This window comes from Perca flavescens, chromosome 14, assembly GCF_004354835.1.
Source record: "Perca flavescens isolate YP-PL-M2 chromosome 14, PFLA_1.0, whole genome shotgun sequence".
NCBI classification, from domain to species: Eukaryota; Metazoa; Chordata; class Actinopteri; order Perciformes; family Percidae; genus Perca; species Perca flavescens.
In genome coordinates this window covers 4,452,079-4,477,041 of record NC_041344.1, presented here as the reverse complement: position 1 = coordinate 4,477,041, position 24,963 = coordinate 4,452,079, and the positions used below count along the sequence as shown (strand labels likewise).

Here is a 24,963-nt window from a genome sequence, read left to right as displayed (position 1 = left end):
TAGTAACTAAAGCTGGAACAGATGAATGTAGTGGAGTAACTAAAGTAACTAGTAACTAAAGCTGTAACAGATGAATGTAGTGGAGTAACTAAAGTAACTAGTAACTAAAGCTGTAACAGATGAATGTAGTGGAGTAACTAAAGTAACTAGTAACTAAAGCTGTAACAGATGAATGTAGTGGAGTAACTAAAGTAACTAGTAACTAAAGCTGGAACAGATGAATGTAGCGGAGTAACTAAAGTAACTAGTAACTAAAGCTATAACAGATGAATGTAGCGGAGTAACTAAAGTAACTAGTAACTAAAGCTGTAACAGATGAATGTAGCGGAGTAACTAAAGTAACTAGTAACTAAAGCTGTAACAGATGAATGTAGTGGAGTAACTAAAGTAACTAGTAACTAAAGCTGTAACAGATGAATTTTTGTAGAGTAAACGGTACAATATTTCTCTCTGAAATGTAGCGGAGTAGAAGTAGAAAGTGGGGATGAAAAGAAAAGACTCAAGTAAAAGTACAAGTACCTCAACATTTGGACTTAAGTACAGTACTGGAGTAAATGAACATAGTTACTGTACATTCCACCGCTGGTCAACTCCACCAAACAAATGGCTTCAATCTGCTCAGATTTCTTCTTCTTTCCCTCTTTCTCTTTTTTGTTCTCTATGAACAACCCCAGGAAGACTTTTCGCCGCTCGGACCCCGGAGATGTTTCCCTCTGTCCCCTCCCTGGTCCTGGTCCTGGTCCAGGTCCTGGTCCTGGTCCTGGCTTCTCCGGCCCTCCTGACCCCGTCAGCCTCCCAGTTACAAGTCAGAGGTCAAAGGGCGCCCAGGGACACCAGGCAGGACTCCATTAAGGTGAGTCAAAGGGGGGGACATAGAAATAGTGGTATAGTCTAAAGCTGTGGTTCTCAAATGGGGGTACCCCTATGGGTACTTTGGAGGACTGCAGGGGGTACATGAGATATTTAACTATTAGTCTGGATCAAACGAAGTACATTTCCAAGATATAGCCCAATCTCTGTGTGTTTGTAAGTAAGTTTGTTTGATTAGGACAATAGACATTAATCAACATTTCTGTAAATGCGCCAGTGTTAGCCAGTCGGCTAATTTTCAACTGTAGTCCTAGCATGCATGCGTTGCCGTTCTCACGTTCCCTTCGCTATCGGAAACCAAAAACCAAACATCGAGCCATCGAGCTACGAGTTGAAAGTGTCAAGTTTTAAAGGAGATTTACAGACATATACAGTAAAGTATTTTCCACTACAATGCATTAAGACCGTGACACACCGGGCCGAAAAGGCAGTCGGGCTGATCAGTCTCCCCAAGTTGGTCAAAAAGAAGTGCCTCGGAAGACACCAATATATCTCATATTGGACTAAAATAGTTCACCGAAAAACGTGTTTCTGGAAACATTTTAAGCGACAAATTGGCCGTGCAGTTGTTGAATCTGTCTTTATTTCAGCTCAACAAAGGTCAGTGAAAAAGATTTTCGTCAGATTTTGAGAGACTCTAGTCACGCCCATCCCGCTTCCCTGTTTCCGGGTTAGCTCTCGACCAATCAGATGGGTCATGGCAGTGCCCGTCCCACCGATTATACATGTCAAATCGGCCAAAATGAACGCCGACGGCCCCTCGGACGGACCACACCGAACAGACTCAAGTCCCCGACCTCGCCAGACTGTCCCACGGCCAGTTATCGTCTCTCTGTGTGTCCGGGCCTCTAGACCAGTAGTTTTCTAAATCTTTTCAATAATGTAGACCTTTTGAATTTTTTCTTTAAGCCAAGTAACCCCCTGACCAGCGCTAATCCTTTTCGGTAGGATAAAAAAAGTGTATGTAAAGAGGAACAGTACAGCGCTGTCAGTGATAGATTTACTAAACAACAGCCTTGGAACTGAAAAAGAAAAAAACATTTAAACGCTAATAAGAAAAAGAGACAAAAACTGTAAAAAAGACAAACACTTGGATAAAGACGGTAGAAAGAAGGAAGGAAGGAAGAGGGAAGAATAGGTCGAAATAGTATCAAAAACTTCAAAAACAGTGACATAAGAAGAAACTAGCGAGAAACTTGTAAAAACGTGGAAGGTCAGTAGAAGGAAGGAAGGATAGGTAAGGTCCAAAGAAGGCGACACAAATGTCACAGTTTTGGTAGGAAAGAAAAGATTTCTACATAAAGAGGAACAATGTTCTGGACAACAGCCTTGTTACTACTAAACATTTTGTCAACAGATGCAGTAAACATATATAATATATAAAAGAGACTTCAGATACAGTATTAGGGGACCACTAAGGTCTATATAAAAGAGACTTCAGATACAGTATTAGGGGACCACTAAGGTCTATATTAAAGAGACTTCAGATACAGTATTAAGGGACCACTAAGGTCTATATAAAAGAGACTTCAGATACAGTATTAGGGGACCACTAAGGTCTATATAAAAGAGACTTCAGATACAGTATTAGGGGACCACTAAGGTCTATATAAAAGAGACTTCAGATACAGTATTAGGGGACCACTAAGGTCTATATAAAAGAGACTTCAGATACAGTATTAGGGGACCACTAAGGTCTATATAAAAGAGACTTCAGATACAGTATTAGAGGACCACTAAGGTCTATATAAAAGCATCCAAAGAACAGCATGTCATGGGACCTTTAACAGATGCAGCACACATAACCCAATAGCGCAGTAGAGTTGACCTTTCACATTATCTGTGTTTCAGGTGGTTATCTCAGAAGGCTGCGTCACTCAAGGGGAGTCGTCCGATGTCAGCCGGGGAGGTAACATAACTTGTTTGAAAAACTATTCAAACAAAACTTCAAACAAACGTCATTTATTCCCACAACGTCATCATCAGTCGGGCTTTGAGGGGAGTCTAAAGTTCAGTCTCTGTCTCATCCCCCCTCCCCCGTTTTTTAAACCAACCTGTTGGCCTCACCAGGTAAAGAGATCGACCTGACCCCCGGCTCCCCTCTGATCCTGACCCATAAGATCAAACTGGTCCCGTCGGGTTCGGGGTCCGGGTCTTGTGGTTGCGAGGCGGACTTCGCTGCCCTGCGCGAGCGCCTGGAGAGGCTGGAGAGGGAGGTGTCGTCCCTCAGGGAGAAGTGTGGAGGAGCTGAGGGAGGCTGCTGCACCTCCAAGGAGAGCAAAGGTAAAACCACACACACCATCATCTCAGGTGTCCAAAAAACCGGGAGTCCAGCATACTCGTGGGGTCCGGACAGCTTTGTGGGGCCAAAATGCTGGACCTCACAAGTTTAAAGGGCTGTTTGATGGTTAAGACTTGGTTTTAGGATTAGGGATATAATTATGTTATGGTTAGGGTGAGGGTAAGGGTTAAGGTTAGGCATTTAGTTGTGATGGTTAAGGTTAGGCATTTAGTTGTGATGGTTAAGGTTAGAGTAAGGGTTTAGGTTAGGCATTTAGTTTTGATGGTTAAGGTTAGGGTAAGGGGCTAGGGAATGCATTATGTCAATGACGGGTCCCCACAAAGATAGTGAACATTTTCAACTATAGTCCTATAGTGGAAAATAGGACATTTGTTACTTTTCCCTGCGTTTTTTCAAGCTTTTACGATGATTTTCAAGCTTTTTTTCCACGTTACTTGTCACTTTTTCCGTTGTCTTTGTCAAATTCTCCTGCGCTTTATTTGAATTTTGGTTTTTTTCCCATGGTTTTGAAGCTTTTTTCACTACATTTTTGTCACTTTTTTCAACGTTCTTTCATCATTTATTTTTTCAAATGGTATAAAATTGAATAAAACACCCAAATTCAATGAAAGCAGTGCACCGATCATTTATTTTACTTGTGAAGAGCGTTGTAGGGAATTATCCACGTTACTTTTTTTTGACAATATGCTTGAAAGAAACCCACATTTTTTGATATAGTAACCTTTTGAAAATGGGTCAGATTTGACCCCGAGAACAACAGGAGAGTTAAAGACATCAAGCTGCGCCGGTCCACATTAAAACCTCTATGAAATACGAAGCCGAGCGTTCCCTCAGATAAATAATTGTAAAAACATGAATCAATATAATAACAGTTGGGTCTGACTCACAGTTCGCAGCCCATTTATTTCTCGTCTGTCATCTCGTCCTGCTGCGACTCATTCAGACGCAATCTGCCCAATCGTCTGCACATGTCTTTGTTTCAGCCGATCGCACGAGTTCACATTACTTCACTGCTCCCCCTGTTCCACTGACTCATCCTGCACACACACACACACACACACACACACACACACACACAGCATTACTAGCGTGACCTCCTGCTGCAGCCGACCGATGACAATTTTACATTCTGATTATTTTTATTTTTTGAGAGATTAGGGCAGAATGAGACTCTTACACTGCCCGTTTCACCTTTTTTTTTTTTTTTTTTTTTTTAACATGGACCAATGCGGCAAAGATGAATCATTTAATCGATTCTTCTCTCCCCTGTTGACGGTAAACTGAATATCTTTGAGTTGTGGACAAAACAAGACATTTGAGGACGTCATCTTGGGCATTTTGGGAAACACTGATCCACATATTTCATCATTTGCTGACATTTTAGAGTCCAACAACTAACCGGTTAATTGAGAAAATAATCAACAGATTAGTCGACGGTGAAAATAAGCGTTAGTTGCGCCCAGTCAGTTAAATTACTTTTACAGATTTACGTTTGATTCAGTCCACCACTCACATCTTCCGTCAGAGTGGAGCTGACCTCAGTACTATCCCATTTTAAACTGGCAGTGCTCAGAGCATGAGCTAAGTGTGTGTGTGTGTGTGTGTGTGTGTGTGTGTGTGTGTGTGTGTGTGTGTGTGTGTGTGTGTGTGTGTGTGTGTGTGTGTGTGTGTGTGTGTGTGTGTGTGTGTGTGTGTGTGTGTGTGTGTGTGTGTGTGTCCTCAGCTCGCTGTGCCAGTGTGATCTCAGTCTTCGTCTCCTCCCAGTGCAGTGCAGCTTCCCTCCACCCTTGTCTAATTAGTCGAAACAAGGCTGCCTTACACTCTAATGAGAGAGGATTAGACCTCCAACCATCACCCCCCCCCCTACAGAAGGAACAGGAGACTGTCCCAAATAATTCAAGACATGTTTCAAATTAACGTAGATTATGAGACTGCAGCAAGGCAAGGCTTCTGTCCCTGCCCTGGTGGAGCTCAGGGTGAACATTAGCTCTACTACTTGTGAAGCTATAAGACTACCAGTACAAACTCTAGAGCTGTTCAGTTCCAGTTTAACCCTCCTCCCACCCGTTTACAAATACTTTCTATATCAGAACTATGGCAAAAGAGCATTGAAAAGAGTGACATATGTTGGAAAAAACTACAAAAACGCAGGAAAGAAATCGCTGAAGGTGACAAAAACTTGTTAAAAAAAGTGACCGAAAAAAAAATGGACAAAAACTAAATCATTTTCTAATCTTAACTAGTCATTTTGCTGTCTAAACTTAACTGTCGTCGCCGAATGACGCTGACCTTTAGTCGGCTGAACTCAACTGCAACAGCCTCTGACTTTACCATAACTTCACCTTTTCTCGCCTAAACTTAACTGTCCTGTGACCGGGTTGTCTCAAGATGAACAAGGTTTGAATCGCTTCAGTATTTTGGTCAGTTTTTAGAGCATTTTAGAATGCTTTCAAAACTTGGATTATTTGTATTATATGTTATTGTCTTTGACCAGAAATAGGTCTTCGTTATGTGTTGCATGTTTTAACACCAAGGACCATGTTGGAAATATGTGTTTACACTTTAACATGCTATCCTTTGGATTATGTTGTTTGTCAAATCCAAAATAAATCAAATCAAATCAAGTTTAGTCACCTTTTTCATTGAATAAGACTCAGGCCCTATTTTTAACTCTCTTCATGGCGTGAAGTGCCTTTGCTAGTTTGACAGTGGAAAAAAGGGTCCGTGCGCTGGGCGCCTGGTCCTAAAGGGTTGTTCTTAGTGTCTTCATTAATCAGAGGTGTGTTTTGGGCGTAACATGCAATCAACCAATCAGAGATCAGCTCCCATTCCCTTTAAAAGCCAGGCATGTTTGGACCTTGGAGCATTGGTGTTATGATGGAGGATTTGCACCGTAATATTATTATTTGTAATCTTCTGCGTGTGTGTGTGTGTGTGTGTGTGTGTGCTGCTGTGTGTCCCTGTGTGTGTTACAAGCATAGTGTGCGAGTGCTGTGCACGAGCCAAGGAGCATTTTACTAATGCTCTGTTAAAATAACAATGAAATGCTGCGTTATTGACTTCAGACCAGGTTTTTATTGGTCAATGGCGCGATCACTTCCCACTTCCTCAAGATAGCAATATTCCCAAAATGCACCTGAACACACCTCCCTGTAAGACCAGCACGCCCATGGGCGCAAAGATGGGCGCAGGTGCATTTGCTATTTAAACAACGTTACATTGACAACTCTGTCGGTCTTAAACTAGCAAAGACACTTACGTCGGGCTTTGCGCTGCGCCGGGTGCGAGATAGGGCCCTATGCCTGTAACAATTATTACATAATTGTCTCATTTTTTGTAAATGTACGTACATCCGGCCCTCAGAGAGAAACTTTGAGAAGAAGGATAAGGTGCACGGCTTTACTCTGTGTAAACATATCTGATAGGTTGGATATTTCAGTCCACACGTTTCAAATGTATTTTATATCTTGTATGTAGGGTACTACACAAGAAGGTTAGTCTGGGGACAACCTTCACCCACAGGAATGTGTAAATCTATTATGAGTTTGGGTACAACTTTCACACAGAGGAATTGGAGCCTGGAATGTGAGAATCTATTAGGAGCATCGGCCATAAAAGGTACAGATTAAGAGTAAACTGTTCCAACTGAAATAGATATCTCATGCTGTGTAAGCACAAAAAGAGTTTAAAAGGTATTCATTCTGATGTACATGTTGGTCACCCTTGAGCAGACACGTTTGTATGCTCACGGTTGTCTCATTGTCATGAGAGTTTGTTCATTGTGTAAACAAAGCTGCATTTGATTTGTACTCTTTGGACTGGTCGTCATCTTTGAGGTCTGCCAACATCATTTCTGAGTCATCACCCGATATCAATATCCTATACAAGTACAACGTTGGCTGCGTTATGTTTGTCACCTTCATAAATTGCCCTTGAGAAATTCTATGTTTACCGGTTCTCCCAACTGTTTTTTTGGTTTGGTTTGGTTAATTTATGGATATAGAAAGACAACAAGGGGATCCAAGGGTTAACATGTAAAAGCGAGAAACACTTTTTTCCAACATGGTCCCTGATGTAAGAGAACAGGACATACAACACATGCAAACACATACAGTCATAAGGTTAAAACAATAAAAAATAAAACTACACATCAAAAAAACAGCTAAAACACCATGACCTACAAAACAATAAATTACCCTGTCCCCAGTCTAAATTTTATTTCCCCCTAATTATCTATTTTATTCCATAAATAGGCCCTAACTTTATGTCTAAAATCCCTTTTCGTTACTGCCATTTTGATATGAAGTGGAAGACTATTCCATAAAATAATTCCTGTATGAAAAAAGGATTTTCTGGCTTCACTATTCACACATGATACCTTACATGAACGGACACTGGCCCTAGTCTCATGGGCATGTTGAGTATGTACCATATTTTTTTTATTTTTTTTTTATTTATCCTTTATTTTACCAGGTGATGTCCCATTGAGATAGTCAAATCTCTTTTACAAGGGAGCCCTTTAATGTACCATTAAAATCTGAAATCCCAAATACTTTGGGGCTACACCATTAATAATACTGTACATATGATTGAGTTTAAGTTGTTCAACCCTAAGCTTAACAGGCAGGAACTCAACCCTCTTAAACTCATTTCTTCCCACATGATACCTAGAAGGTTTACGCTGTTCGATGAAATTCACGCCCATGTAAGATGTGTCTCTGTGTATCATCTCCCTCGTTTAACCCCGTCTGTCCCTTCTGCTTCAGGTGCAGGCTGCTCCATCAAACCAGAGATGGGCGAGTGTCCCAACGAGTGCAGCGATCAGGGTCGCTGCGTGGACGGGAAGTGCGTCTGCTTCCCCGGTTTCAGCGGACCCGACTGCAGCCAGTCCAACTGTCCCGGAAACTGCAACGACCGCGGACGGTGCGTGAACGGACAGTGTTTGTGCGACCCGGGCTTCACCGGGCCCGACTGCTCGGGGAGAGGCTGCCCCGACAACTGCGGCAACCGCGGCAGGTGCGTGGACGGGAAATGCGCGTGCGACGGCGGCTTCGCCGGCGCGGACTGCTCCGAGGACTCCTGTCCGGGAAACTGCAGCGGCAGGGGGCGCTGCGTCAGCGGAGAGTGCGTTTGCGACGATGGATTCGACGGTCCCGATTGCTCTGAGAGAACTTGCCCCAACGACTGCTTCGACCGCGGCAGGTGCGTGGACGGTAAATGCGCGTGCGACAGCGGCTTCACCGGCGACGATTGCTCCGAGAAGTCGTGCCCGGGAAACTGCAACCGCAGGGGGCGCTGCGTCGACGGAGAGTGCGCGTGCAACCCCGGGTTCACCGGCCCGGACTGCTCAAAGAAGGCCTGTCCGGATGACTGCAACAAGCGCGGGAAGTGCGTGGACGGTAAATGCGCGTGCGAAAGCGGCTACAGCGGCGCGGACTGCTCTGAGAAGTCGTGCCCGGGAAACTGCAACAGCAGGGGGCGCTGCGTCGACGGAGAGTGCGTGTGCGATGATGGATTCAGCGGACCGGATTGCTCTGAAAGAACTTGCCCCAACGACTGCGGCGATCGCGGCAGGTGCGTGGACGGTAAATGCGCGTGCGACGTTGGCTTCGGCGGCGCGGACTGCTCTGAGAAGTCGTGCCCGGGAAACTGCAGCGACAGGGGGCGCTGCGTTAACGGGCAGTGCGTGTGCGACGTGGGCTTCGCCGGGCCGGACTGCTCTGGCAAAGCTTGTCCCGACAACTGCAGCAACCGCGGGAAGTGCGTGAACGGGAAGTGCGTTTGCGACGTGGGCTTCGCCGGGCCGGACTGCGGCGCCAAAGGCTGTCCCGGTAACTGCAACAACAAGGGGCGGTGCGTCAAAGGGAGGTGCGTCTGCCGGCGAGGGTTCACCGGAGCGGACTGCAGCCAGTGTGAGGACGGCATGACCGGACCCAACTGTGACACCGGTGAGTCAAAGCCAACAAATTACACACTCTATTAGGGTTGGGCCTCACGATACGATACGATATCATCACGATATCTATGTCACGATACGATATTATTGCAATATTCTGCGATACTTTGCAATATACTACCTTTTTGTCCAACTTCAAATTTGTCCCAATTTCAAAATGATTTCCCCAAAAGGAAACTTTGTCAACATCTGTTTCATCTAAAAAGATTAATTTCTGTGTTTGTTCATCTCACTGCAATTTTATTGCTGCAAATTGTCAAGAAGACAAACTGAACTGTGTCTGGAATGGGACTGGGTATCGCCGATGATTTCCTGAATCGATTCAACTCCCATTTCGATATCAAATTTCAGTTACAATACCAGTTTAGCTCGGATATAAAAGAGATTCTTAGGGAACTTCTGCTGTAAATTGTACAAGCAAGAAGCAACCCTCAGATATATTTTTTATAATGCACAGGGTTAATGTTTACATTCAGAACTCAACCCCCCCAAAAAAGGTTGTGTTGGGTTATACATCCACAGTGAAAAGGCAGATATTAAAAGAACAAATTTTGGGATTTCTTGAATCAATATCAGATCACTCTAACAGATGGATTTTTAAATGGAGAATTGACTATTTTAACCCAAGTACTTTTACTTAAAGTGCTCATATTATGCTTTTTGGCTTTTTCCCTTTCCTTTATTGTGTTATATATCTTTTTTGTGCACGTTATAAGTTTACAAAGTGAAAAAGCCCAAAGTACCCCCCCCAAAGGAAACGCTGTTCACCAACTGCTCCAAACAGCTCTATTGTAGTCCAGCCTTTACTTCAGAGACAAACGTGGGTGAATGATTGATGAATGATTTTTCAGAATTAAGATTTTCGAATGTTACAAACTCCGACAAAAACCTTTGTTTAAATGCTCTAACCCTTGTGTTGTCTTCCAGTCGTTTAAATTCAAACTTTTTTTCGTTTCTTTTCATTTTCGTCATTTTTCCTGATGTTTTGTCAGTTTTTTTGGTCATTCTTTTCCAAGTTTTTTGTCACTTTTTTCGATGTTTTTGTCCATTTTTCTTTTTCTTTTTTTCAAATGCTATAAAATACAATAAAACACCCAAATTCAATGAAGAGTGTACTTGTTAAGAGCGTTGAATGGAACGAAATTCTTTGACAATTTAAAATGAATTAATAACCCTGAATCCGATACTTTGTGTGAGTGAGCCGTGTTACTGTTTTGTTTCCGTTTTTTTTGTCGTCGTTGTTGTTGCCGCGGCTACGTTAGCGCATTAGCTTGTGTGTTTTGGGAACGGCTTCCAGTGACGGAAGTGTTTCATTAACAGAGCAACAGGGTCCAGATCTGCTGCTGCCCATAAAACTCAGGCCGCTGCTGCGTAAACGGCTCTCTGTGCCACGGAGAGTGTTAACCACATGTGTCAAACTCATGGCACGCGGGCCGAATCTGGCCCCCTCTCGCACGTATTGATCCGGCCCGCATATAACTTTAGGTTCACAATGAATTTTGTCCCGTCTAGTTGTGCGACAAGCCAAAAAAACATATATACGTATAGACCTTTTTCACGGCAGACATGTTGACATGTCATAATAGGAAAAGTAAAGGTGTATTCACAACCATTAATGATGGCTGCATTCCACTTAGGAGAGACCCTTGTATTAAACCATTAATGATGGCTGCATTCCACTTAGGAGAGGTCCTGGTATTGTGCATGCTGACTCACTGAAATATCTTACTTGGACACTTGATGGAACTGAGCCATCGTTAAGGTTATCCATGTCAGCTGTGCTTTTCCTACTATGACAAGTCAAAATGTCTGCTGTGAAAAATTAAAATTAAAGGGGGCATAAGTATACACACCCCTATGTTAAATTCCCATAGAGGCAGGCAGATTATTATTTTTAAAGGCCAGTTATTTCATGGATCCAGGATACTATGCATCCTGATAAAGTTCCCTTGACCTTTGGATTTAAAATAGGCCCCCCCCACATCATCACATACCCTTCATCATACCCCCACATCATCACATACCTTTCACCATACCTAGAGATTGGCATGGTTTTATTTCAGTTAGCCTAATAGCTGGTTTGATTTGCATTGAGAGATGATTTTATGGAAAGTACCCCATGCCAATCTCTAGGTATGGTGTGTTGGAGATTGGCATGGGGTACTTTCCATAAGATCACCTCTGAAGGGAACTTTATCAGGATGCATAGTATCCTGGATCCATGAAATAACTGGTCTTTAAAAATAATAATCTGCCTGCCTCTATGGGAATTTAACATAGGGGTGTGTATACTTATGCCCCCTGTATTTTAAGGAAGAACATTTATTTATGTATGATACATTATTCATTCACAAAGAAAATTGGTGTCCTTAAAGGTTGGATTTTTCCTCATTTTTTTATGTGTGGTAGCGCGCTTTTAAAACTGCAATCAGAATTATTGTTTTCATTGACTTTTGCTGACTATTTTTAAGGGCTTTATGTCAACTGAACTGTAAGTGAAAATACATGGGACGTGCAATCATACCAGTCAAAAATATTTTTACTTTTTCAATTAAATAAAAGCATGCCAATAAACTCTGTCCGGCCCTGGATGTAATTCTCATTTTCCAGTGTGGCCCTTTAGTGAAGTTGAGTTTGACACCTCTGGTGTAGAATGTTTTTTTTTCAACATCTTGAGAATCTTCCTATGAAATGGAAAAGATCTGATCTGCTTTTTCTAGCACCTTCCTTTATTACGGAGTTTGTGTCAAATTGTGTGCAACAGTTTCTAAATGCATGTGCCTCGTGTTTGATTTTTCTTTTGGTAAGCGGTTACAGGAACCGTGACGTCAGTCTGAGCCGTACATTTTTCAGCCCTCGTTTCATGAGAAACTCGTGCAGTAAAACCAACCTGTGAATTATTATCGCGTTCAACTGTGTGCAGTCGTGCACACCGTGAACACACTGCCACATGTTTCACGTTTCTGTGGTTTCACAAACTGCACTTCACGACAGAGAGATAAAACGTGACAGAAGATAAAATGATTCTCATGGTCGTAAAGAACCATAAACTGTGATAGAAATTTAGAACACAACTTTATCACCCACAAACGTTTAAAAAAAAAAAGAAGCAATGTCCCAGCGGTGGAAGAAGTACTCAGACCTTCTGTCTCTGTCTCTCTCCCTGTCTCTCTCCCTGTCTCTCTCTCTCTCTCTCCCTGTCTCTCTCTCTCTCTCCCTGTCTCTCTCTCTGTCTCTGTCTTTCTGTATCTCTCTCTTACTCTCTCTCTCTCTCTGTATCTGTCTCTCTGTCTCTCTCTGTGTCTCTCTCTCTGTCTCTGTATCTCTCTCTCTCTCTTTCTGTCTCTGTATCTCTCTCTCTCTCTCTCTCTCTCTCTCTCTCTGTCTCTCTGTCCCTCTCTGTGTCTCTCTCTCTGTCTCTGTATCTCTCTCTCTCTCTCTCTCCTCTCTCTCTCTCTCTCTCTCTCTCTGTATCTGTCTGTCTGTCTCTCTGTCTCTGTCTCTCTCTCTCTCTCTCTCTCTCTCTCTGTCTCTCTCTCTCTCTGTCTCTGTATCTGTCTCTCTCTCTCTGTCTGTGTCTCTGTCTCTGTATCTGTCTCTCTGTATCTGTCTGTCTCGCTCTCGCTCTCTCTGTCTCTCTATCTCTCTGTCTCTCTCTATCTCTATATCTGCCTCTGTCTCTCTGTATCTATCTGTCTCACTGTCTCTCTTTGTCTATGTTTCTCTTGCTCTTTCTCTGTATCGGTCTGTCTGTCTCTCTGTCTCTGTTTCTGTCTCTTTCTCTCTCTGTCTCTGTCTTTCTGTATCTCGCTCTTACTCTCTCTCTCTGTATCTGTCTCTCTATCTCTCTCTCTCTCTGTCTCTGTATGTCTCTCTCTCTCTTTCTGTCTCTGTATCTCTCTCTCTCTCTCTCTCTCTCTCTCTGTATCTGTCTCTCTGTCCCTCTCTGTGTCTCTCTCTCTGTCTCTGTATCTCTCTCTCTCTGTATCTGTCTGTCTGTCTCTCTGTCTCTCTCTCTCTCTGTCTCTCTCTCTCTGTCTCTGTATCTGTCTCTCTCTCTCTCTGTATGTGATTCTATGTCTCTGTATCTGTCTGTCTGTCTCGCTCTCGCTCTCTCTGTCTCTCTATCTCTCTATCTGCCTCTGTCTCTCTGGATCTATCTGTCTCTCTTTGTCTATGTCTCTCTCGCTCTCTCTCTGTATCGGTCTGTCTGTCTCTCTGTCTCTCTCTGTCTCTCTCTCTCAGCCATGTCGGGGGTTTCCCAGCTGAGCACCAGGGACATCACAGAGTCGTCGGTCACGCTGCTCTGGACTCCGCCTGGCGTCCAGTACGACACCTACCACATCACCTTCACCAGCCAGGTACCGACACGTCCGGCCTGCTCCAACGCTGTCCGTGGTTCTGATCCGCTCTAGAGGAAAGTGAAGGCAGGGTAGCAAACTCTAAAAGTGCGGAGAGATGCATGAAAGTAAAAAAACTACATTTGGAAAAGTCGTGCCATTACAGTTTTTTTCGATTGCTAGACGACAGCGGGCACAACTGGAGTCACGTGTGCAAAACTCTGACTCCAGTCTGCACAGCAGCAGTTCATGTGGACCAAACTCTAGTTGGTTTCTCATCGCTTGAACACAGTTTTCAGAACTCTACACACTTATCCCATGACTTTAACCACAACGTGCACAACACTGTAGATTTACAGCACTTTGTTCAAATGCTAACACACTGCTGTCAAAACTGTTAACCACACGTTCAAAACAGAATAGATTTCAGTCTGGTGCCTATCAAACACTGCTGATTGCTGTTTTAGCTGAAAGCCTAAGCAGGTGTCTTGTTTTAGACTAGTTAGTGAACATATACGGTATTTATACACAGAAAGATCAGAAAGACTTTTTTTGTATACAAACACCAAATAAGAATGAAACAATTATACACTGTACCGTTTGAGAGAAACAGGTAAAAGATCAAAGATACCAATATGTCCAGGTAAGAGGTCTGAGGTTATGTACACAGCTATAAAAAAAAAAGTGAAAAACACTATATCTTTACAATAGAAAAACTGCATTCTTACTGTTTTTCAGAAAGTAATGGCGGTGAAAGCAATAGAAACACCACATTCATTTTTATTTAGAGATGATGAAGATATCCAGTGCGATGAAGAAAACTTGCCACATGATGCCGGAGCGAGGCAGGATTAGTCACACTATTCTTTGGTACTGTTACGTATGTACCTTTAGTTTTTTTTACCCCAGTAATTCCATAAATTACTAGAGACAAAATACTATATTGAAGAAAACTGCTGATTTTCATTCCTTCTTTTTTACCTTATGTAAAAATTGGTATGCTATACAATCTATATTTTTTCCTTAAATAAACTATTGAGTAGTGTCAAGTCACTCAAATTGTTCAAACTGTAAAGATGAGAAAGTTTGTAATTTCTGTATTGGTGTTTGACGCTAGTGTTTTTACCCTCAGTGTGTTATCTCAGTCTGAGTGACAGTGTGTGTTATCTCAGTGAGGCTTGTGCATAGTGTTGTGCATAGGCTGCACTGAGCCTGTTTTGCAGGTGATGTGAACTGTTTAGCTCAGGTGACTGTTGGTAGTGCAGACTGTAGTTTGAGTTTTGCATATGTGACTCCAGCTGTGCCCACTGTCGTTTAGCAATCGGAAAAAACTGTAACACCCAGAATCGGGACTTTAAAGTCTAAATCCCTCTCCGGGTTCACACTTAACAGAGATAAACACAAACGCACACTTGTAGAAATAATTCAGACAGCAGATGTGTCCGTCGACAAAACATTAACAGACCAACAAATAACCTAACAACACAAACACGGAACATTAACAGAGCAACAAAAAGCCCAACAACACAAACAAGGAACAGTGCCTACGGGACAGGAGATTAGTTTTCACATTTCATTAATTTGTTCACAGTCAGGTCTTCCATGTGTTTCGTGTGTGTGTGTGTGTGTGTGTGTGTGTGTGTGCGTGCGGTGTGCGTGCGTGCGTGCGTGCATGTGTGTGTGTGTGTCTGTTTATGTGTGTGTGTGTTTCATTAATTTGTTCAGTCAGGTCTTCTCTGTGTGTCTTCTGTGTTTGTGTGTGTGTGTGTGTGTGTGTCTGTGTGTGTCCCTGTGTGTCTCTGTGTGTTTGTGTGTGTGTGTGTGTGTGTGTGCCTCTGTGTTTGTGTGTGTGTGTGTGTGTGTGTGTGTGCGTGTGTGTGTGTGTGTGTGTGTGTTGTGTGCACGCGCATGTTGATGGGCTTGAGGTGGATAACAGGGGAAGAATGACAATAAAAAAAAAAAGAATAAACATTTATGAATATTCATAATAACAATACTAAAATAAAAAATCACAACACAAACACACACTTGTGGAAATATTTCAGACAGCAGATGTGTCCCGGCACTCGCTCACAAAAGACTTCACGTTGAGAGGAAAGACTCGCCATCCTCAGGGAGGCGTAAAGCTGCCGCGCGTCACATGAAACAACCTCCACTTGTCAGAGAACATTACAAACAAAAGCATCTGACCTTTGACCTGCAGATCTCACCACCAGAGCTCTTTAAAGCTCTTACACGAGAGACGCAGAAACAATCTGAGAACGGGACCTGAGGATCTGCACAGATTGGGAAAGGACTTATTCAAAGAAACAATCTAATTTGAATTGCCAGGTCAGATGTAATGAATTCCGTGAGGGTCTGGATGATGACTGTGTTTAAAGTGGCTGCTCTCCGTGCAGATCGTGTATCTTTTCCATGACGACGAGGATCACCACAAAAAATACCCAGAGAAGACGACAAACTATGAATTCAAACAACAGACTAAAGCGGCTTCCTGATTCATTACTAAGGATCCAGCCGTACGCTGGAGGTTGGTTTAAGAGCAAAGTGAAGCTCACAGTCTCTCAAACGGTTCGGAAATACTAATTTTGAAACATTTAAAGGGTATAATTTGCCTTTTTTAGGATCATTTTTTTACTGTGTCTACTGTATCTCTCATCCACCGAAATCTGAGTCAGAAAAGCAAAACTTTCATCTGGACGTTCAGAGGAATGTCGGGGGATTTTGGGGCCAGTAGGAAGTAAGAAGGTGTGATGAATTATTCAGGGAGTATTGAAGTCATTTCTTTGTTGCAAATCCAATTGAAAAAGTTCCCAATTACATTCAGGATGTTGCAGATGAATATTAAACTGGCCGAGATCTGTAGAGCAGACTAAAAAACTCTCTCATGAAGAATCATACAGATGTGTGACTCTGTGGTCTGTATATGAATAATCATACAGATGTGTGACTCTGTGGTCTGTACATGAAGAATCATACAGATGTTTGACTCCATGTAGTCTGTACATGAAGAATCATACAGATGTGTCACTCCATGTAGTCTGTATATGAAGAATCATACAGATGTGTGACTCTGTAGTCTGTACATACAGATGTGTGACTCCATGTAGTCTGTATATGAAGAATCATACAGATGTGTGACTCCATGTGGTCTGTACATGAAGAATCATACAAATGTGTGACTCCATGTGGTCTGTACATGAAGAATCATACAGATGTGTGACTCCATGTAGTCTGTACATGAAGAATCATACAGATGTGTGACTCTGGTCTGTACATGAAGAATCATACAGATGTGTGACTCCATGTAGTCTGTATATGAAGAATCATACAGATGTGTGACTCTGTGGTCTGTACATGAAGAATCATACAGATATGTGACTCTGTGGTCTGTACATGAAGAATCATACAGATGTGTGACTCCATGTGGTCTGTACATGAAGAATCATACAGATGTGTGACTCCATGTAGTCTGTACATGAAGAATCATACAGATGTGTGACTCCATGTAGTCTGTACATGAAGAATCATACAGATGTGTGACTCCATGTAGTCTGTACATGAAGAATCATACAGATGTGTGACTCCATGTGGTCTGTACATGAAGAATCATACAGATGTGTGACTCCATGTAGTCTGTATATGAAGAATAATACAGATGTGTGACTCTGTGGTCTGTACATGAAGAATCATACAGATGTGTGACTGTGGTCTGTTCATGAAGAATCATACAGATGTGTGACTCCATGTGGTCTGTACATGAAGAATCATACAGATGTGTGACCCTGTGGTCTGTGCATGAAGAATCATACAGATGTGTGACTCCCTGTGGTCTGTACATGAAGAATCATACAGATATGTGACTCTGTGGTCTGTGCATGAAGAATCATACAGATGTGTGACTCTGTGGTCTGTACGTGAAGAATCATACAGATGTTTGACTCCCAGTGATCTGTACATGAAGAATCATACAGATGTGTGACTCCATGTAGTCTGTACATGAAGAATCATACAGATGTGTGACTCCATGTGGTCTGTACATGAAGAATCATACAGATGTGTGACCCTGTGGTCTGTGCATGAAGAATCATACAGATGTGTGACTCTGTGGTCTGTGCATGAAGAATCATACAGATGTGTGACTCCATGTTGTCTGAACATGAAGAATCATACACATATGTTTTTCGTGGGACAGTTTCCAAAATACTACGAAACGTAAAAAATGGCCCATTTGAGAATCATTGTACCTGAGTACTTAGTTACATTCCACCATCACCATCATTTATTAACTGTTGTTTGTCCTTTAGCTCCATAAACCACTAACCTCTGATTCACTTGTCTTCAAACATGTGCGATCAATCAGCAGCAGAAGGCATTAAAGAAGTGGAAAATTACTAATTGCGTTGGTATTTGTGCAAGTCCTGTTGAAGAGAGAGAGAGAGAGAGAGATAGAGAGAGAGTGGGTTACCGAACAAAGAAAACACTCTCAACTACACTCTCTAAATCAGTCAAAATCAAAACTGTCACTGAGATGAAAAGAAACCAACTCACACACACACACAGACACAATCACACACACACAGACACGCACAGACACAGGAGGAATCACCTCACCGCACATGTCCTGGCTTCCTCTCAAAACATGTTTTCCCACACACACACACACACACACACACCTCGACAAAACAGAGCAATGATCCATCTCCCCGCGGTGACATCATCGAGGGATTAAGCCTCATAATGACTCTGAGAGTTTTGGACCGGACTAACAACACCAGGAATTATCCACAGCCGCCAACAACTAGAGAGAGAAGACATGATGGATGGATGGATGAATGGACGGACGGACGGTTGGATGGATTTATGAAGAGATGAAGTGATGCTTGAAGAGGGAATAAGACAGGAAGTAATGAGAGGATGTAATGAAAACATCAAGACGACTTCATGATGATGTATTTTCTTTCGCAAACCCACAGAGAGGAGAAACAACGCTGACTGGAGTCCACGTCCAGAGAACGAAAAAGACAAAAAGAAAAGCATGGAACAGATCACCGGTGGTCCCGTCGCGAGGCCTCGATTTTAAGATTTAAGCGGCGTGCCAGACTCCTTTTGACAAAAAACATAAATTTTACTTCTGAGACTCTGGTGGCTTTGAAGAGAGCAGAGATAACGGCTTCAGTTCCCCCGTCAAGCCTATTCTCATCAACCATCCGCACATAACGTGAAACACATAACGTGAAACACATAACGTGAAACACATAACGTGAAACACATAACGTGAAACACATAATGTGTGTAATCTGCTGTGGACCTGCGGTGGGATGTGGTCGGGGTGGATGTTTTTGGGTCATAAGTTAAAGCCCTTTCAAGCCAGAGAGCGGAATTCGCTTCCCGAGGGAAAACAAAGGACTTTCACCCAGGAACCACGTGTTCGTTCCTCGGTAGTGTTTTAAATCCAAACCTCAATCTTTTTCCTAACCCTTTTTTTGCCTAACCCTTACTGTCGTCGCTGCAGGACGCCCACTTTTTGTCGCCCACTTTTTTTCGCCCACTTTTTGTCCCCCAAACTTAACTGTAATGTCCGCCGAAACAACCATCAGCGTGCTTTCTAACCGACTCAGACCTCGTCACCATTTATCGGGTGAACTCAACTACCAACTACGGCTGATACGACGGAGCTCTGTTGCGGCACACAACTAGCAACTCGGCTAGCAACTGCCGCTCGCTCGCTCGGCTAGCAACTGCCGCTCGCTCGCTCGGCTAGCAACTTCCGCTCGCTCGCTCGGCTAGCAACTGCCGCTCGCTCGCTCGGCTAGCAACTGCCGCTCGCTCGCTCGGCTAGCAACTGCCGCTCGCTCGGCTAGCAACTGCCGCTCGCTCGCTCGGCATCATGGAGCTCTGTAGCCGGCCTTTGTAGCCAGGTTCACGTAGGGTTGGGTATCGTTTGGATGTTTACGATTCCGATGCCAAACTGGTACTTTTAAAACGATTCGGATTCCTAAACCGATTCTTGAAAATTGACATCATTGACATTTACGTCCGTTTTGGTGAGCCCAGAGGGAAAATATGGCATTTTAAAAGTAGCCTACATTTACGTTAGCTAGCTAACGGTTGACTGCAGAGAAAGGGTGATATTTTTACGTCCGTTTTGGTGATCCCAGAGGGGAAAATATGGCATTTTAAAAGTAGCCTACATTTACGTTAGCTAGCTAACGGTGGACTACAGAGAAAGTGTTATATTTTTACGTCCTTTTCGGAGCGACAGAGGGAAAATATTTCGGTCGACACATTAAGTGGAACCGAAATGAGGAACCAAATTCTGTGTTCTAATTTGGTCTGATTCCTACCGGTTACGTAGGAACCGGTTCCATAGTGGAACTGGGTTTCGGTACCCCACGCTAGCGTAAAGTGACCAGCTGGCGGTCGCGTAGTCTCGTAGGATCTCATACATATCGATGTGCGTACTGTATCGTAAAAACCCGTTCATGAGAATGCGTCGGCCGGTCGTAAAGGGCAGTCCGACAGCAAGGTAAAGTGCTGAAAATATTCTACATATAGCATCCACTCAAATTGATACAGATGTTTTTTTAGGTGTTAAAAATGTGTTTAACTGCTGCCTCCGTCCAACAGCAGGACATTGCTTAGCGTGTCGGTACTACTGCCTGCTTTTCCATCTACTGTAGCTAACACAACATACAAGCACACTTCAAAACATCTGAACTATCCCTTTAAGTTAGAGAGAGAGACAAAATCAAAGACAATAGACCAAACAGAAGAGAACAGATGAAGCTCAGACAGTCAGAACGGATCAGAGCGAAAACAGACGAGCAGTCAGCGAATGCAGTGAACGCTGCGAGGCGGAGAGGAAAAGATGCAGATGTGGGATGCTTGTTGCTACGGAAGTGTGTAAACACAGTCAAAAACATGGCGGCTGCCAGAGGGATGACATCACCAGCGATCCACAGCTGTGACACCAAGAGAGAGAGACGAGACAGAAACAGAGACACAAGGAAAGAGACCTAGAGATGTTTACCAGAACAACACAGTGTCACAACAACAACAGCTGATGTGAGAATGGATTGCGAGCAGGGAGGGAAGATTTGTCTCTGAGGAACGCAGAGAAGAGAAAGAAAGAGAGAAGAAAGGAAAGAAAGAATGAAGGAAAGAGACAGACAGAATATAAGAAAGAAGGAAAGAGGAGACCATCTGGCTGATAATAGACATATATTGTTCTCAGATGACTCTTAAAATCGATCTTGACATTTCCTTTTTGACTTTTTTTTTTTAAAACATAACCGAACATTCCCTGTCATTGGACCCTGGGGGTACTAGTTAAAGTGGCCATATTATGCTCATTATAGGCTTACATGGTTTAATTTTCAAAAAACACCATATTTATGTTGTACTGCACATTGCTGCAGCTCCTCTTTTCACCCTGTGTCAGGTCTCTGTTTTAGCTACAGAGTGAGACATCTCAACTTCTGTAACATCTTTGTTGGCAGTCGCACATGCTCAGTAGCTAGGTAAGGACTACATGAGTTAGCTAGCTGTTTCTCCAACTTCGGCCTGTACAAGGCAGGATTAGCCGGGAGACTTCTTCTAAACGAGGGCGCACTTCCAACTTTGCGTGGAATACCTGCAGAACAGGTAGCTTGCGCTAGCATACTAACGGTTAGCCCCCTAGGCCCCTCGTCTCGGCTAGTGACGTAGAAAGCCGTGCAGGTTTTGACCAGCTCACCCGGAGACTGAAGGCAGGACACATTCAGAAACCATATCTCACTCAAAACAGCATGGATGGTTTGTATGTTAGTTAAACATTGTATGTATATTGTATGCGTGTGGAAGCACCAGAGATACAAAATAACACCCCAAATCCCAGAAAAAGTGATTTTTTTTTCATAGTATGAGCACTTGAATGAAAATCATTAGTTAGGTTTAGTAAAACAACACATTAGTGATGCCTACGCATGGGTTAGGGTCAATAATAATAAAAAATGTAATCACACCCTCTCGTGTAATATTGCTTAATTATCATACAGAATGTTTGAAATAAACTACTGTTAGCAACTCAGCGACGACGCGCATTGAGCTCAGGGGTGAAGAGGCATTTCATTGGTTCTTTCCAAGCGGATCGCGGCTCAAGCCCCCCTAAATTTCATCTCAGCCCCCCTAAAAATTATAATAATAAAAAAAAAATGTTGTGCTTAAAGTTAGAGTTCTAAACTTGTCTGTTTGTGACTCAATTACAGGTTTAGAGGACTAGTAACAGGTTTAATATCCTTTGTCGCTGTACCCAATGCTACGCACCTGTAACCCAGTCAAGGAAAGGGTTAACAGAAACTACAGAAATGTAGTTTTGGCCAATCGGAGGTGGTTGAGGTCAGAGATTATCGGCTAATGAAATTACTTATTTAGCAGGGGGTGTTAACACTTTTGCATGCACTATATCTGTGTCACATTCTCCTTGGGGGATGAGCCCCCCTAAAGGTCGGATCCTAAAATCGCCCCTGATAATGTATAACAGAATATATCAACATATCAACAACCACTGGGAGTAATTACGTCGTCCGGTCAGAACCACGGTCCCTGAACGCTCCGCAGAGACGCCACAGTGCTTTTCCTTGTTTTAAAGCGTATCGTGAATTTATTGGAGTCTAAGTTTTAATGATGTCACCCTCATTCATATGGAAATGGATAAAAAGCGCTTTTTGACACGAGGACGCTGATCCAGGACGACCTCTGAGGCTCCATCGCCAGGCAACCAGCGTGGCAACCAGCGTGGCAACCAGCTGTGCTCCATTAGCTTTACAACACGGTCTCCATTCATTAGAGATGCCAGCCAGCCCAGCGCTCCCAGTTCAGTAACTGGTGAGTAAGCTTTTAATTCATGGGAAGTTTCAGGGCTTTCCAACAGATAAATTGAATAATAGGGACTTTGTGGAAATGATCCTGAAAATAATTTACATTGACTGATGACGACAGAGTCTAACAACACAGCAATAATCAGAGCTACAAGACTCATTCATAGAATATTTAGTTTTCTAATTAGACGGCAGAAAAGAAAACATGTTTTTAATTCTGCAGAAAAGCCCAGAAACAGGCCTGTTTGTAAGTTTTAAAAGAATATTAATAATAATAAACTTGATTTATATAGCACTTTTCTTAACAAGGTTAAAAAGTGCTTAACAGAAACTAAGTACGGTCTCACGGCTGTGTGCCTCTGCCAACCAGTTGTTGCAGTTTACATCCAGACTGATGTAGTGAAAAGGCTACAACACAAATACAAAAACCACAACACAAATACAAAAGCTACAACTAAAATACAAAAGCTACACCGGGCTCGGTAGATGTTCACTTCCCGTTGTAGCTACAAAAAACTAACTTCTGTTGTAGCTTTTGCGTTGGTGGTGTAGCCTTTGCATTTGTATTACAGTTTGCTTGCACACTTTTTGCAGAATTTGGCTCATTATGTCAAAACTCTACACACATGCCAATCAGACGTAGCACTTGGAGATTAACAACTCACATCTATGCCAAAATGAAACACTGCGATCAAAACTTAACACTCCTTTCTAAAAATGAAATTCTTGCAACAAAACATACACACAAGCACCATTTGAATGACTTTTCATATGACCAGCACCACGCTGATGGGCTTTCTATAAAACACCGCAGTCTTTGTGTTTCTCTTTTTATTGTCATTTTCTCAGACTTAGTCTTCTGTCAAAAGTAGAATTTGTGCAGAAATCAAACAAGAGTTTGTCCAAAAAATTCATTATGGATCCTTATGGATCCCGCCTTCTGTTCGGATCTGGCCACAAGACCTCGTCAACATCACAGGCCACATCCGATTCCTCTCTCTCTCTGTCCTCCTCTAACTCTGACTCTCATTGCGTCCATGCTTGCAAAGTTCTCAAAATGGCTTACCTGGGGCCTATTTGTAGTGCCAAGGCTCAAACCGATTGGTGTTTTGTTTTCTGTCTAAGTGTTTTCAGGTGTGTATGTAAGTGCCTACAAATTGCCTAGGAGATTTTGTTTTTTTAAACAAAGTGTCCAATGTAAGAAAGCGTGTGTAGTGTTTCGCAATAAGTGTTTTACAGAATTGCAAACAAAGTGCAAGGTTGACAATGTGTTTAAGATATGGTTACACTGTGTTTAAGGTATGCCGAAAGAAGTTTAGGTGTTGAGGCTTTGGTCTAAGCATTCGTTTTCAATGTGCAAGCAATGGGCTAAAAAACTGTAAACCATCTCAGCCACCGTACAAACATGACGCAGAATGTAGCGTACCTCCGTTTTTTCTGTAAAGACTTGCTGTTGACTTTTATTTTCCAAACAGGACTCGAGCCCTGGTCTCCTGGGGTGAAAGTCCTGTGTTGGTTTGACCCATTCACCACCAGAATAAAGAATCTTTCATGACAGATGTTTCCGCAGTGTTGGTCTCACAAAGCTGCAGAGCCCCTGCACACCTCGGTCTACGTCTTACCAGCGTTAAGTCAGTGGACTTCAAAGAGTGATTCATTTGTTCAGATTTGTACTGATTCTCATCTGTGTTTTTTGTGTGTCTGGCCCGAGCAGAAGGAGAGTGACCAGCAGATAAGTGTGCAGGTGGAGGGCAGCCTGACCACCTTCACGCAGACAGGCCTGGCAGCCGGTCAGGATTACACCGTCAGCATCACCGGAGAGATCGGCGGCAAGAGGGGAGCCGAGACCTCCGCTGAATTCATGACCCGTGAGTCTATATTTATATGTCCTTTATTAAATTAAAACAGTCAAACATATGATTCTGTTTACTTCTAAAAAAGGCAAATATAGCAGACATAAAAAAAATTTTTAAAACACCTGGATGATCCAAAGGCAAACAAAGCAGACATAAAAATAGTTTTAAAACACCTGGATGGCCAGAAGGCAAATATAGCAGACATAAAAAATAGTTTTAAAACACCTGGATGACCCAAATAATAAGGGTTAGAATATATACCTGTGTATGTTTTTATGACCTTTTTAATAACATTTATTATCTTGTGGTCAGTGTTATTTATGTCTTGAATTTATCTCACAATGTTACCTTAACTTGTTTCCAGTAATAATGTATGGATATAATGGATAGTTTTCAGGAAAATAGAAAGCATTATATAATTTCTAAATGAAAGATATTGATGGACAGTAAAAAATTTACGCTACCTCAATACAAGAACATTGGTCACAATATGTGCATTGTAAAAAGCCCCGTTCGTCAAATATGGCAGGAACTGAAATCATAAATATATTGCAGTTGACAGTAATGCTTACAGCTACATTTTCTGGTTAGAAAATGGAGCTTCTGACCAACATTTTGTCCGATGTGAGCGTCTCAAATCACCAAACTGGCAGAGAGAGTTTAAACATTACCCTGTCGCTGCCTTTCCCGTGAAAGATGTAATCTGTGGCAGCTGCAGGGTAGCTGCGAACAGGAAGCCCTGCAGGAGTGTAACTGTGAGTTTAGGAATGTAAAGCCA

General features: G+C 42.7%; 1 protein-coding gene across 2 annotated transcripts in view; it reads left to right on the top strand.

The window, feature by feature from the left end:
* Positions 1-24,963, top strand: part of LOC114568757 (tenascin-X) — a 56,136-nt gene that overhangs the window by 9,247 nt on the left and 21,926 nt on the right. For both annotated transcript variants that reach the window (XM_028598403.1, XM_028598402.1), the window contains exons 3-8: positions 675-853; positions 2,722-2,779; positions 2,941-3,153; positions 7,939-9,120; positions 13,374-13,489; positions 24,044-24,197. In XM_028598403.1, the coding sequence (XP_028454204.1) occupies positions 704-853; positions 2,722-2,779; positions 2,941-3,153; positions 7,939-9,120; positions 13,374-13,489; positions 24,044-24,197 (1,873 nt within the window). In that variant the 5' untranslated portion in view covers positions 675-703. The remainder of the gene's footprint in view (positions 1-674; positions 854-2,721; positions 2,780-2,940; positions 3,154-7,938; positions 9,121-13,373; positions 13,490-24,043; positions 24,198-24,963) is intronic.